Source organism: Streptopelia decaocto (assembly GCF_964273445.1).
Source record: "Streptopelia decaocto genome assembly, chromosome: 1".
In the NCBI taxonomy this organism is placed as follows: Eukaryota; Metazoa; Chordata; class Aves; order Columbiformes; family Columbidae; genus Streptopelia; species Streptopelia decaocto.
In genome coordinates this window covers 120,952,762-120,965,671 of record NC_138663.1, presented here as the reverse complement: position 1 = coordinate 120,965,671, position 12,910 = coordinate 120,952,762, and the positions used below count along the sequence as shown (strand labels likewise).

At 46.5% G+C, this 12,910-nt stretch overlaps 1 protein-coding gene across 1 annotated transcript in view; it reads left to right on the top strand.

Annotated features, from left to right (window-relative positions):
• Positions 1 to 3,829: 3,829 nt before the first annotated feature.
• Positions 3,830 to 12,910, top strand: part of CLIC6 (chloride intracellular channel 6) — a gene marked incomplete at its 5' end in the record, with an annotated part of 33,117 nt that continues 24,036 nt past the window's right edge. The window contains one exon of the mRNA XM_082076398.1: positions 3,830 to 5,383. Coding sequence (XP_081932524.1) covers positions 3,830 to 5,383 — 1,554 coding nt within the window. The remainder of the gene's footprint in view (positions 5,384 to 12,910) is intronic.

Sequence of the window (12,910 nt, the reverse complement as noted above, 5' to 3'; positions counted from 1 at the left end):
TAGGGTGAACCATTAAATATTTGGCATTCATGTATTGGGCACTGCACAGAACTGTGAACTGGAGTCTCAGGGGCATGAAAAAATACCCTGGTCTGCTAGCTTTGCGATGGGACTCTCCCGTCCCAGGAGTTAGGCAGGCTGGTGAGAAGACCTCTCTCCAAGACCCTTGTAATGCAAGAGGCATTTTTTGCTTACCTCATGCTGCAGAAACTACAGTCTTGGTCTGCAACTCACTGTACAGTCAGGAGGAAAAGAAATTACAATAATCCAAGCAAGTACAGCTTGATTGATAACCCCCAGGGATATAGCTTGTTCAGTAACAGACTATAAAGGGATCTTCATGTTGTCCACTAATGTCTAGCATCTGTGATATTTAATTACCTGCACTCATCTTTTAAATTAAGAAGTTGTGCAGTAATCCTTCCTGCAGCTGAACTGAGAAAATAATATTTATTAGCTGAGGGCCTATTTTAGAAACAGATGGGTTGTAAAGAGCTTGAAGGTAGTGTACAGGAGGAGTGTGAAGCAGGAGAGATTAATTGTTAAGTAATTGAGACGGAGGGGAAGAGTGTTGAAAGCAGAGAGCACAGAACAACAGATATCCAATGTTCTGGGATTTCACTGGGACAGATTGAATTTTAATTGCATATTTCCAAAACTGCCTTTGTGAAACCATGATGCTGAAGAGTGACAAGGAGTCATGCTGGGCTGACTGGCTCTTCTCTGAGCTGTGCCCACCCCATCTCTCTTTACCCTGTACCCTGGCTCTCCAACATCCTCCTTTGTCTCCTGCTTGCACGAGGACCTCATGGCATAAGCACCAGCAGGGTGGCTTGCTACAGCAGCAACATTAACCCAGTGCTTGTACATGTCATTGCCAGGTCTTGACTCCAGCAGAATTAGAAAATGTCTGTTCCTATACTGGAGGAAAAACTCAACAAGATCTGTTTCAAACTATTCAATCATTTCTCCATAAAGGTAGCAACTGTATCAAACACTGTACCTTATACTTTTCTCTGTCCTACAAAGGTTCCGCCTTTGTCAGACTTCCCTGAGTATTTAAAGAGTCTATCCATTGTTATGCTTAAACATTGCTCAATGTTAATCATCAGTCAGTGTTTATGACTGAAAAGATTTTTTGCTGGCCTTGAAATCCTCAACTTTTTTTGAACTAAGAGCTACAGAGCAAGGAATAGGCAGATAACGAAAAATAAGATACTGGTGTTAAAGCTGCTCTGCAATTAGTAAGTATAGATGAGATATCATCATCTCTAATGTAGTTGCATCAGATCAGCTGGATGCAAGTCCCACACCAAACTCATAACCTGATCAAAACCTGAAACTAATACTAAAAGAGGTATTTATAGAAGTGGTGCAGATCCAAGGGCCAGCTGAAAAGAAGAAAGACTCCAGAGCAGGCAGCTCCAGTGAGCCAGAGGAAGCTGTGCCATATGGGGCTGCAGAGGGAACCCCGCTGTTTGGGCCCATCAGACACCAAAGCTGAGCAAAGCTGAACTCAGGGAGACTGAGAGCGGGAGAGACCTGCTTAGGCAGTGCAGCCAGACACATTACGCAAACATAGCCAGCTGACTTCAGTGGTTATGTCTATAACCTGCAACCATTTATCCTGCAAAATTCCCACCACTTTTATGCCATGGATGTTGCTTCACTATTCATTCCCACTGTGAACACCTGAGGTGAGCCTTCTTACTTCCAGCCAGTGTCCTATCAACTTTTGGACATGAGAAAACATGGCAGCGTTTGTGGATGGGGTGTCTGTCTCACATCTGAAAGTTTTGGAAGATGGGATTTGTATTGCAGCTGGGGCATGTGGCCAGCCTTCAGGCCAAGGGTTCGTATGAGTAAATCAATATCATCTGTGTAAGCATAGAGATAACTGGCATGTGTCATTTTACTGATATCAGAATCTGTAACATAGAAATGAAATAATTGCTTTATGATGGGTCCAGCTGCAAAACCTTCACTGCCAGATGCTGAGTATCCATTTCTCAGTCTTCAAGAAACTCCCTTTCTGACTGTGATTGCCCCAGTTCTTTTGTCTCATTGTCAATGCACCTCTGGGCAAACATAAATTCTATGAAAAATAGCTGCAGGACTGCTTATTTATTTTTCTGTTTGTTTATTTTTATCAGAGCAGGTATTTGACCTGACATAATTATTTGTCTATAGTATTGTCCATGTCCTGCTGGCTGTATCTTCTCCCTTATCACCTGTTCCAAAACCCTGTGTTCAGTCTGTCCCAACTCTTTCCACTCTCAAGTATAAAAAAGTGGTATTGTGTACACACACAGAAAAGCATTTAGCACCATGTTTTTAAAATATAATACCTCACTCCTGTCAGCTAACTTTCCCATCCGCTGTTCTCTCTGCATCTAGAAAAATAGGAAAATTGTCTGTTCAAAGAACATAAGTAATGCTTTCGTATAAATCACTTGTGAGAAGAGTGGGCCTAGAGTAGGCTGCATCTCCTAGAAAATTACTTCTGCCTGCAAGTAAAACTGCTGAAGCTTACCCTCACACCAGAACCTGCTGATTCTTTGCATATGTGTGTGTGTATAAATTGCCTCCATAAGCCAGAGAAATTACCAAAAGTAATTACCAAAAGCAAAAAGATGCCTTTTATCTGGAAGAGAAGGCATCCTACAGACTGAATCTGCAGCTGTCTTGCCCCAGCCAAAAGTTACCACTTCTTTCACAGCAGCTGTCTGCTCTGCACAGAACATGGTATTTCTCATCACATTTAAATGCAAACTCTTGCAAAGGTGCATAGTGCTTGACATGGTCACATATGAAGGAAAGCTACCTAAAAATATGATTTTTTTTTTACAGTGTATTTCTATGTTCCTCTTATAATTTTGCAAGTTGATAAGCATTAATTTTCTCTTCTAACAACGTTTGATGCAGCCCAAAGACTGCTTGGTAATGTGTTTCAGATAATAGGTTGCTGCTGAGATGAGGTGTTAGTTCACCTGTATTTTAAGCAATTGCGTAAGACTCTGCTGGATCAGTGTGTCACCAGCCGTGGACGTATTAGTAGTTCTCTTCATAATCCTACATTTGGAAAATGGTGTCCCATTCCTTGTTCTGGCAGCCAGCAAATCCACAGCCCCTGCGTGGCTGTCAGCCCCACCTGCCAGCAGGTCCAGGGTTTGTGGGTGCCAGGCTGGTGGCTGGGGAGAGCATCAGGGCAGCTGGGAGACTGCAAGTGACACTGCACCTGAGCAGTGAAGTGAAGGGGAAAAGCAAGAGCAGAAATAGGGCTGGGGGCCTTTGGAGTGGGAGGCAAGGCTTGGGCAGGATAGGCAGGAGGTGCTTAGCAGGTATGTCCAGCCAGCCCCGGTGGGGCCGCTGGAAGGGAGAGGTGGGGCAAACTTTTGGCCCTTCTGCAAAGGCTCAAGTCCCGCTGAACACCTGCAAGCAGCCGGCGGATAAGAAGGTGATGGCCGAGGGAAGGCCCTGGCAGCGCCTGGTGCCACAACGGTCACGCTCTTCCCCACCTCCTCCCGTTCCGCCTTCAGCCAAGAGATTTATCGGAGCGGAGAGTTCTGGGACCGGGCGGGTGACGGCGAGGGACCCACGGGAGGAGGAGCGCAGGCACCTGTGGCAGCCGTCCCCTCGCCACCCTTTCCCTTGCAGACACACACGGGCGGCCCCGGGGGCGGCCGTGCGCAGGCGCCGCCGTTCCTCCCGTCGGTGCCCGGCGCTGATCCCCGGCGGCGGCGTCGCCTTCGCTGATCTCCGCTTGTCCCAGCGGCTGGACGCGCCCGCCCCGCTGCGCTCTTGGGTGGCGGCCCCGGGGGAGACCGGCATGGCGGAGAACCCGGGGCGGCCCGGCACACCGCCGCCGGAGGGGAGCGACGTCCCAAGGGAAGGAGGCGATGAGGATACGGCGGCGGCGGCGGGGGAGCCGCAGCCCAGGGTGGACCCCGAGGGAGCGACGGAGTCCCCGAATGGGTCCCTCTCTGGCGAGGTGCCGCAGCTGAGCGGGGAGGCAGCGGCTGGGCAGGAGCCGGCAGCGGCGGCAGTGTCCCCCGGGGGCAGCTGTGGGACGGGGAGCGGGTCCACCGGGAGGGAGGCGGAGACCCCGAGCGGGCCGAGCTCAGGGCAACAGGCTCCGGCGGGGTCTGCGCAGGGAAGCGTCGACGGGGATGGACCGGAGGATGAGGGTCTGCCAGGAAGGGAGCCGGTGACAGCGGCCACGGGGGTGGACGCGCTCGAGGGCTCCGCGCCGGCGAGGGCAGACCCCGAGGACGCGGCGGTGGCCTCGGCGGGGACGGACCCCGAGGAGGCAGCTCCGGCGGGGACGGACCCCGAGGAGGCAGCTCTGGCGGGGACAGAGCGCGAGGAGGCAGCTCCGGCCGGGACAGAACGCGAGGAGTCAGCTCCGGCGGGGACAGAACCTGAGGACGCTGCCGCGGCCCCGACGGGGACGGAGCCCGAGAAGGCGGGAGCGGCTCCGGCTGGGCCAGACCCCGAGGAGGTGGTGAGGGAAGCAGCCCCGGCGGAAACAGAGCTCGAGGAGGCGGTGGTGACAACCCCAGCAGGGACAGGCTCCGAAGAGCCGGCGGGGACAGTCTCCGAGGAGTCTGCGGCGACAGCCCCGGTGGGGACACACCCCGAACAGGCGGCGGAGACAGGCCCCGAGGAGGAGGCGAGGAAGGAAGCCCCATCGACGACAGATCTCGAAGAAGCAGAGGTGACAGACCTCGAAGAGGCAGAGGCGACAGCCGCGGCGGGAGCAGCCCCCGAAGAATTGCTAAGGCAGGCAGACTCGGAGCGGAGAGACCCCGAGGAGGCTGCGGCGGCAGCTCCGGCGGTGACAGACCCTGAGGATGCGGTGCGGGTGGCAGCCCCAGCAGGGACGGTCCCCGAAGAGGTGGTGCGGCAGGCAGCTCCGGCGGCAACAGTCCCTGAAGATGCGGTGTGCGAGGCAGCCGCAGTGGGGACAGTCCCCGAGGAGGCGGCAGCCCCGGCGGGGAGCGAGGTGGCTCCCGAGGGCCCGGGGGAAGCGGAGCTGTCGTTGCCGGCCGGAGGGGAGGCCGACGGCGGTCGCCGGTCACCGAACGGCACCGGCAGCGAGGACGGAGCGGAGACGGCGGGGACGGAGCAGGGAGCCGCTGAGCTGGCGGTGGCAGAAGCGGGGAGCGTGGCCCCGGGGACAGGGGAAGGCGGCGCGGCGGCGGCGGGGCAGCGCAGCGGGTCACCGGGCACCGAGGGCGGTGAGTGGGACGCGGCAGGTCGGAGCCTGAACGGCGTGCGGAGCGGGGCAGAGGACGAGGAGGGAGAGACGGGTTCACCGACCGCCTTGGAGGAGGAAGACGATGAGGAGAAGCAGGAACATGACATCTCCCTCTTCGTCAAGGTAGGGTGTGGGGCGCTGCTGAGGAAACCTGGGTTTGCGACCCTCACCTCCTCCAGAAGCCCGAGGCAGCTGTTGTGATGAATAGCATTTAAATCTGGCAGGGAAAAGTCCAGCCTGGCTAAGGTGATTTTGTTATTAATGCCCAGAATAAACTTGCCTCTGACTCCTCATTCTGCGGGCAGCAGGTGTGATAGGACAGGGCTTCCCATGAGTTGGCTGCAGGGCTGCCCATCCCCTCTGCCCTGGGAGCTGGTGGTGTTGCTCAACCCAGAACCTAGAGAAGCACAGACTTCACCTGCAATGTGGTCTTCCCAGCAGTTTCCCCTGATGGAATCTGTGCTAAGTCACTTGAGTTTTCTCTAGGTTTAAATGGAAAGTGTATGCAGGGATCTCCGATTCGGTGGACCTAGGGGCCCTGCTTGTGCCCTCCTCACTGTGGAGCTAGGACCCAGGGCAGGGGTGGGAATATAACCAGCAGCATCTGCTTGGAATTGCTAGCTGTGACTTGTGACACAGGGAGTTCTCAAGGGATTTTAAGATCTTCAGAATACAGTAAGAAGGACACACAGAACATCATGAGGGTTGAGGTGGAAGGAACTGGAAAATATAACTGGTGAATGTTCCCAGCTGCTCCCAAGTTCAGGCAATTCCTTAGCACGCAGGCTGAGATGGATTCCGTGGTCTAGAGGTAGCTAGATGATAACGCTGGAGCCAAAATCTGTAATTTTTTGTTAAACAAATACTGTTGAGCCTGGCAGAGGTGACTTACAGACTTTCTGGCCCTTTGCAGGGACACTTTTGTAACTTCTTTATTCTTGTTTCATGGTCTTATTTCCATCAGGGAATCTTGGAGAGTGGCAGAGAGCTGAAGTCTACCTGTGCATTATTCCATGCTTTATGTGTCCACGCTTTATGGAAGAACAACATGGCCAAAATTAGAGACCAGACTATAAGAACATCTGTTGTGACACTGTAGTTCCCAAATATTGGAATTAAGCATGGGTTTTGAAAATCTTTATGAATTAATAAAGACACAAGAGGAACATTTTTGTGATTGACTTGGCATTAGTAACTTAAGAATGCCTTGAAAATGATACACCTGCTTTTCTAATGATTTCAGTAGAGAAGTATTACAAAGCTTGAATATTTTACGTCACCTGGAGATTTTTAGTTAGAGATTGGCACAAGTTTCTCCAGTTTAATAGAAGGAAAATAAGGTGCCTGCTGGAGTGCTTAGCATCTGCCCACTCGCCAAGAGGTTCCAGGGCCACAGTCCTGGGAAGCGAGAAGCACTTTTCTTTCCTGCTGGTGGGAGAGTTCATGCTGCTGTTGCTGTCACCTGGAGACGTGTTTGCTGTATTTTTGCTCTTCTCTTGGTAGTGGGAAAAAGAGTATAAAAAAGGGGAGACTTGAAGTTCTCTGTGCTTGCTTAAAATAGGTTTTAAGAGCACACGCATAATGCTGTGCTAAAATAGCTGCTGATGTGTTTTGATGGGAGAAAGGAGAGTGGATTCCAACATGGGACAGCATGAACTCTGGCATTTGGGGGTTATTGAGTGGTTAAGGAAATGAGAAGGTGATCTGAACTGAATGCAAACTTTTGGTCCCAATCTGAAACTCTTCCCTTCTCACGCATGTTTCTAATGCACATATTATATGCCTATCTGCTAGCTCTTAGTGCTTTTGAGATGTTGACACCCACCTGTACTTTGCAAGTGCTGCTGACCTCTTTCACCCTTCTGCTATGTTTCTCAGTTGTCTGCGTTTCTGTGTTGTCTGTGCCTGCATGCACAGTGCTACAGATAGGAAGTCCATGCATGATTTGGTAGCACAATACAAATACAGAGAAATGCTAAAACTAAGTCCCATAACAGGAGAAAAGTCACAAGAAAATAATAGAGTAATAGTGATTGAATGATCCTCACAGTTTCCCTCTGGGGAGCATTTTACTAGACTTGGCTAACATTAAAGTACTTGGTAGTCTTTCAGTAATAATGTTTTGAGAATAACAAACAGGATCATCACCGTCAGAAAGAAACTTTTCAGATATAACTGTATGACGAGTAGTGTTTCTTGTTTTTACTGGTGTTGATCAAGCTTATTCTTTTTAGAGTTGTTTTTCCTCTTTTCTTCCTTATGCTTTGCATTGGTTCATTTGATTTTGCATATAGGTATTCAAATATTGTGAATATTGTGTAACCTCATGTCTCCCACAGTGAGGTGGGTGGCAAAGTTCCTGCTAGCTCCACAAGCATGAGTACCAGCAATTGTGCTTTTAAGCAGATTTGGGTTGCTATGGAGTGCTATTAAATTTGAACTCAGGCACCCAATTCAAGATCTCATACAATCTGAGATACTTTAGCACTTAGAAGGGTTAGCAGCGTCTATGGGAGATAACGTCCTTTAGCACCAGGAACTTGATGCTGGACAGGCTACAGGACAGTGTCTCCAAGGACAGCAGTCATCGAAGTTTATGCAATTGAACGGTGCCTTTAATGAAGTTGAACTACGTAAGACTCCTTGGCTGTAAGCGCAAGACCATATCAAAATCGCTTTGAAGGTTTCACTATGTGCTTACTTGATTTCAGTTTTCCCATGAAACAACCTGTATCGTATATTTCCTTTAGATAGTAATATTTGATGTTTCTGGTGTTTCAAAGTCAAATGTTTGAAAAGGTCATCCAGATATACTTTCTGATTGTTCTTTGGTAATTTAGCTGACCATATCTGACACCTTGGGTAGGACACCTTGAGGATGTTGAAGCTTGCTACCTGGTCTAAGGTCAATAGTATAGGTAGTGGGGTTGTTTGTTTGTTTGTTTTCCTGTGGCAAACCCCTCTTTTTTTGGTCAGAAAATACCTGTAAATGTCATAAATTTATTTTACAGTTTGGATATAGCAGGACTCCCACCAAAATAAATCAGTTTATTTTATGCAATTTAAACATTTATGTAGAACTTAAAAGTTTATTTCTAAATTTTAAAAACCCCCCTCCAAGGTTACCTACCAATTAATATTAAATTTTCTTAAAGACAGGAAACTTAACCATCAGATTCACAATTGCAGTGTTCATCATTTCAAAGATTTTTAGGGATAGTGATTTATCTGTAAGTGCTGAACACATTTAGTCAACTGAACAACCCAGTTTAACCACAAGGCCTTCTCTGAGATTGCTCATCTTCCAAAACAATTATCGCTAAGTTTCTGGGTGAAATGGTGTCTAGCAGACCATGAGCCTAAGGTAATAGATTTTATCCAACAAAAAGTAATAGGCTTTATTCAGTTTTGTGACATTCTTGGTCTTCAAATCATAGTCAATTATTTTCATTCAGAGAGCTGTTTCATTCCTACCAGGGACCAAGGTTGCTTTACTGGTACATAATTTCCTTGCACCATTTCTGAGATGTGCTTGACTGACTTGACATCCTTGGAACGGTGCTGCACTATCAAAACTGCTGATAAACGAGAAAGTTAAAGTCTTGCTGTGAGTAGAGCATGGGAATAGCAGATGCTTTCATCTGTGCCTCAAAACACCACAGTTAACATATCCAACTGAAATAGTAATGTGTATTTAGAGTACAAAAAAGAATCTCCTGTGATGTGAAGAATCTGTGTTTTATGTATAACTTGCATTTGAAGTATAAATGGACTGTTCTCAAACTGAACTTCTCGGCTTTGAGTGCTGTATGTAAGAAGTTCGTGGAGAGCAGGAGCTCAGATCCTGCAGAAACCTCCTAGCTTGTATGCCCATTCAGTGGACTCCGTCCTGTACTTGATGCTTGATGTAAAGATATACAATATAATCACTGAGTAGGCATTTGTGCTTATGATCTTGATTTTTGCTCATCGGTGCAATCATTCAGTCTGTAAATCAGTTAGATGTGTATGGTTTATAACGAGAGCATCAAAACGAAAGTAGACAGGTGTTTACCGTCCTTTTTTAGTGTAGATTCACCCAGGAACCCAGTATTTAGATGACCTCAGGAGGGTGAAGTAAGGACTTGTATGTGTGGAGTTACACTAGCTTCATATTTATGGATTAAAAGAGGCTTAGGGGGAAGTTTAGTTACTGGATATTTAACTAAGCAAAGGGAACTACCCAAATCTTGCCAGAGGTGAGCACATTGGATTTGCACGATGCTACAGAAGGACAAATCGCTCTGGAATGCACAGTGGAAGCATGGTTTCGGCAATGTAGGAAACAGCCTCTCTTTTCCTTCTTTCACCACATCCCTATTATCACTGCTGCATTTCAGTTTACACTGTGTGTTCCCTGAAGAACACATCTGCTCCTTTCTCTTCACTCTCTGTTTTTCTCCTTGAGCTGCTGTTTCGTGTACCTTCTTCAAAAGTAGGAGCTTTTCTCAGGTGCCCCATTGCTGCCTCTGTAATCTTGTCATCTTTTTACATCTTGTTTCCCTCCACCATTCTTTCTCATATTCTGTTTTACAGCTGGCTATGAGACCTGTTTGCTTTTATAACTGAGTAGTTATGAAAGTTACCCCAGAACAGGGCAAAAATCATTCAGGAGAAAGCCTCTCCCTTGGAGCAGAGCACAAGCACCGCGTAGGCCAGATCTGCTGAAACCAGAATCAAACTGAAGCTGGTTGGGACTGAGCTCTGTGGGGCTGCCCAGCAACACCAGCATAGCCCTCCTTTTCTCACTACTGTTTAGCTGTTTGTATGGTGATTTTGGTTTTTTGACTACATACAGCTGTACAAAAAGTAATGAATCAGCAGAGGTGTGTTTGTTCAAAGATATTTTGTGGTTCTGTTCCCTGTCTTGTCGTATAAACAGGAAGCTGGCTCCCTTTTCATGGGTATTTGCCCTTTCTCACTACTTTTTTTTTTTCCAGCTGGAATATGGCAATTTCAGGTTCCCTAATGCCGCTTAAGAGGAACTGGCATTACAAATTCCTTTCATACCTCTTCAGGTTATTGTGTGTGCCGGGTACACCTGCAGCAGTTTTTCTGGGAGCTGAATATGCTTCCAGCAGCCTTCAATAAAACTGTGCTTGGGAGACTTCGGTTTAAAAGGCAATGATATCAATCTTTTTTTTTTTTTTTCTCTATAAGAGCTATGCAATTTTTTTGAATGTGCAATCTTTTTCATTTTAACTTTTCATGCTTTCCTTCATGGCCGTTCTGGTTGTCACCTTTTTAGAGCTTAGACTGCTAAAAAGGAACAAGGTTCCTTGGAGCTCCTGATTAAAGAATAGCTTTGCAAACTACATTAAAATTGGTTTTACCACTTTGCTCTGGAGGGGTGCTTAATGGAGCAGTAGCGTGCTGTTTATACCAGTGTCAGTTCTGACAACTAAGAGGCCAAGTCCTGTTCCAGAAAGACACAAAAGAACAGATAGTCAAAAGGGATCAGAAATATGAAGTTGCTTTTTATTTTTTTTTTGTAAGATTTAGTCATACTATTTGGAATAATATTTTTGTCTGTTCTTTGGAAGTCCTAGAACTGCATGTACACATGATATCATACAAGCCATAGGCATCTGTTTATTCTCACTGTGATTGTAGATCTCTGCTGTTTGCAGACGTGTTTTATGCAAAACCAGTTCTGAAATAAACATCTTCAAAGCTGCGTTCCTAGACCTTTTCCTATTTTTATTTACTCTCAGTACACTGCTTCAATAAAGTACCTCACCATGTGTTTTACTTTAAGCATAAGCTTAAAGTCACGTGCTATTTAAGCCCTTCGCTAAACAGGGGACACTTTCCTGATTTGGTCCTAGGGCATGTCGTGTATTTCTTGCTGGCTGAAATCAGCAGAAACTTATGATGAAATCAGCCTGCTGCCCAAAATTCAATGGTATTGCCTCTGGTCCTTGTCTTCTGTCTTCATTAAAAGGCTGATCTTACCTGTGATCATCACAGACCAAAGGCAAGGGTGGAAGTTTTCCTTGTCTGCTTTCTGCCTTCGGTTTCTGGGTGTCTGAAGTGAACCTTCAGTTCATAAATCCTGTTGGAGAGCTGCAGCCTTCCTCAGAAGCATTGATGATTGCTGCACAAGGCGATTGTAATGCAGCTGTGCCTGGGAATTTTCATGCTGTCCATCTGTTTAATTTGAGGCTTGATTCATGTTTGTACATAAATGAATAACAAACCAGTCTACAGGATTCATGGCATTTGCAAATATAAAACATTAGAGTGTCATGAATGATTTTCTGTGTGAGGGGAGGAACGTGATTTGGCCAATTAGTTGAAAAATATAACTATACTCAAAGTATTAGTGGACTCACGTGAAATTTTGCAAATGGTCTTCTTTAAACAAAAATTAAGATTTTTTTAATGGGGAAAAATTACCTGTCACTGTTAGGTCTAGATTCATTCATTCACAAGAAATTTAGGCACAGTTGCCGAAATGGAGAAGGCAGCAGTATCTGCGTTGTTAGCCCTGCACTTAGGACACTGATGTGGGATGCAGGTGATGGAGGTTCTGATGTTACCTGGAGTGTAAGTGGAAGATTAGTGTGCATCTCTTGCCCAAGCCAGTGCCATAGACACACAGTTACTCCTGGTCTCTCTTTGACACTATCAGCATTTATTAAGGACCCACAAAGGGGGGCAGCATCAGAAAGATTGAATGCAAGGAGCCAATATTCAGCACTTACGGTTAGGCTTATTTGCTGTTATTTCCTTTTGTAGCAATATGTAGGTTTTAAATGGTATTCCATAGCCTCTGATTCCTACTAGTTTTGGCATTGCTTGTGGAATGAGATGTGTGTTACCCACGTCCTTTGAGAAAGCAGGATGTGGCAGGCACTTAAAAAGATGAAAGTATTGTGTCACTTTCCTGGCATGGGTGTTATAAATCATTCCCAGTCCACTTGAGAATCTGGATTTTGGTTTTATTAGCATCCCTAGTAGTAAAAATAAACTAATCTATGTTGATTAAAAAAAAAAAATCTATTTATTTGATATCTTCAAGAGTAAACCAGTGTTTCCTTCTGTGTCTTCTTCTATTTTAAATAATTTCTCTCCAGCACTTTGCTGCCTTGTTGGCAGGAAGGGGATTAGGCAGCCTTGTGATCACTTCCACAAGCAATTCTGCCTTTTTGGGCTCTTCACCTCGACGGGTATCAGCCAGGGTTAGCCATCACAAGGACTCTCCGTTTCAGCCTTTCTCACGGTCTCGTGCTCTTCATTGTATGGATCCATGCAAAGTCATATTTATGGCTATTTTTTAGAAGTTAAATTACTGTAACACAGAAGTGATAATGGGAATTATTAATATGAGTGCACTTTTTTATGATGCTTATCTCAGGTGAAGTCACTTTGAATTGGCAGCTGTATACTCTTTATTATAGCAAGAGACAGGCCCTTCCTCTTCAGATATAGCAAAGGGAGTAAGGTAGTGAAAGGAAATATACATATTTTATGGAAGGGGAAGTGAAGCATGGAGACTTAACTCCTGTGCCTTTGGTGACTCTGTTCTCTGTGTCTCCCTTAAAGAGGTCCTACTGCTTCTTTTAAAAAGTAAGATATTTCATGTTCCCCTGACTCTGCCCAAGGAGT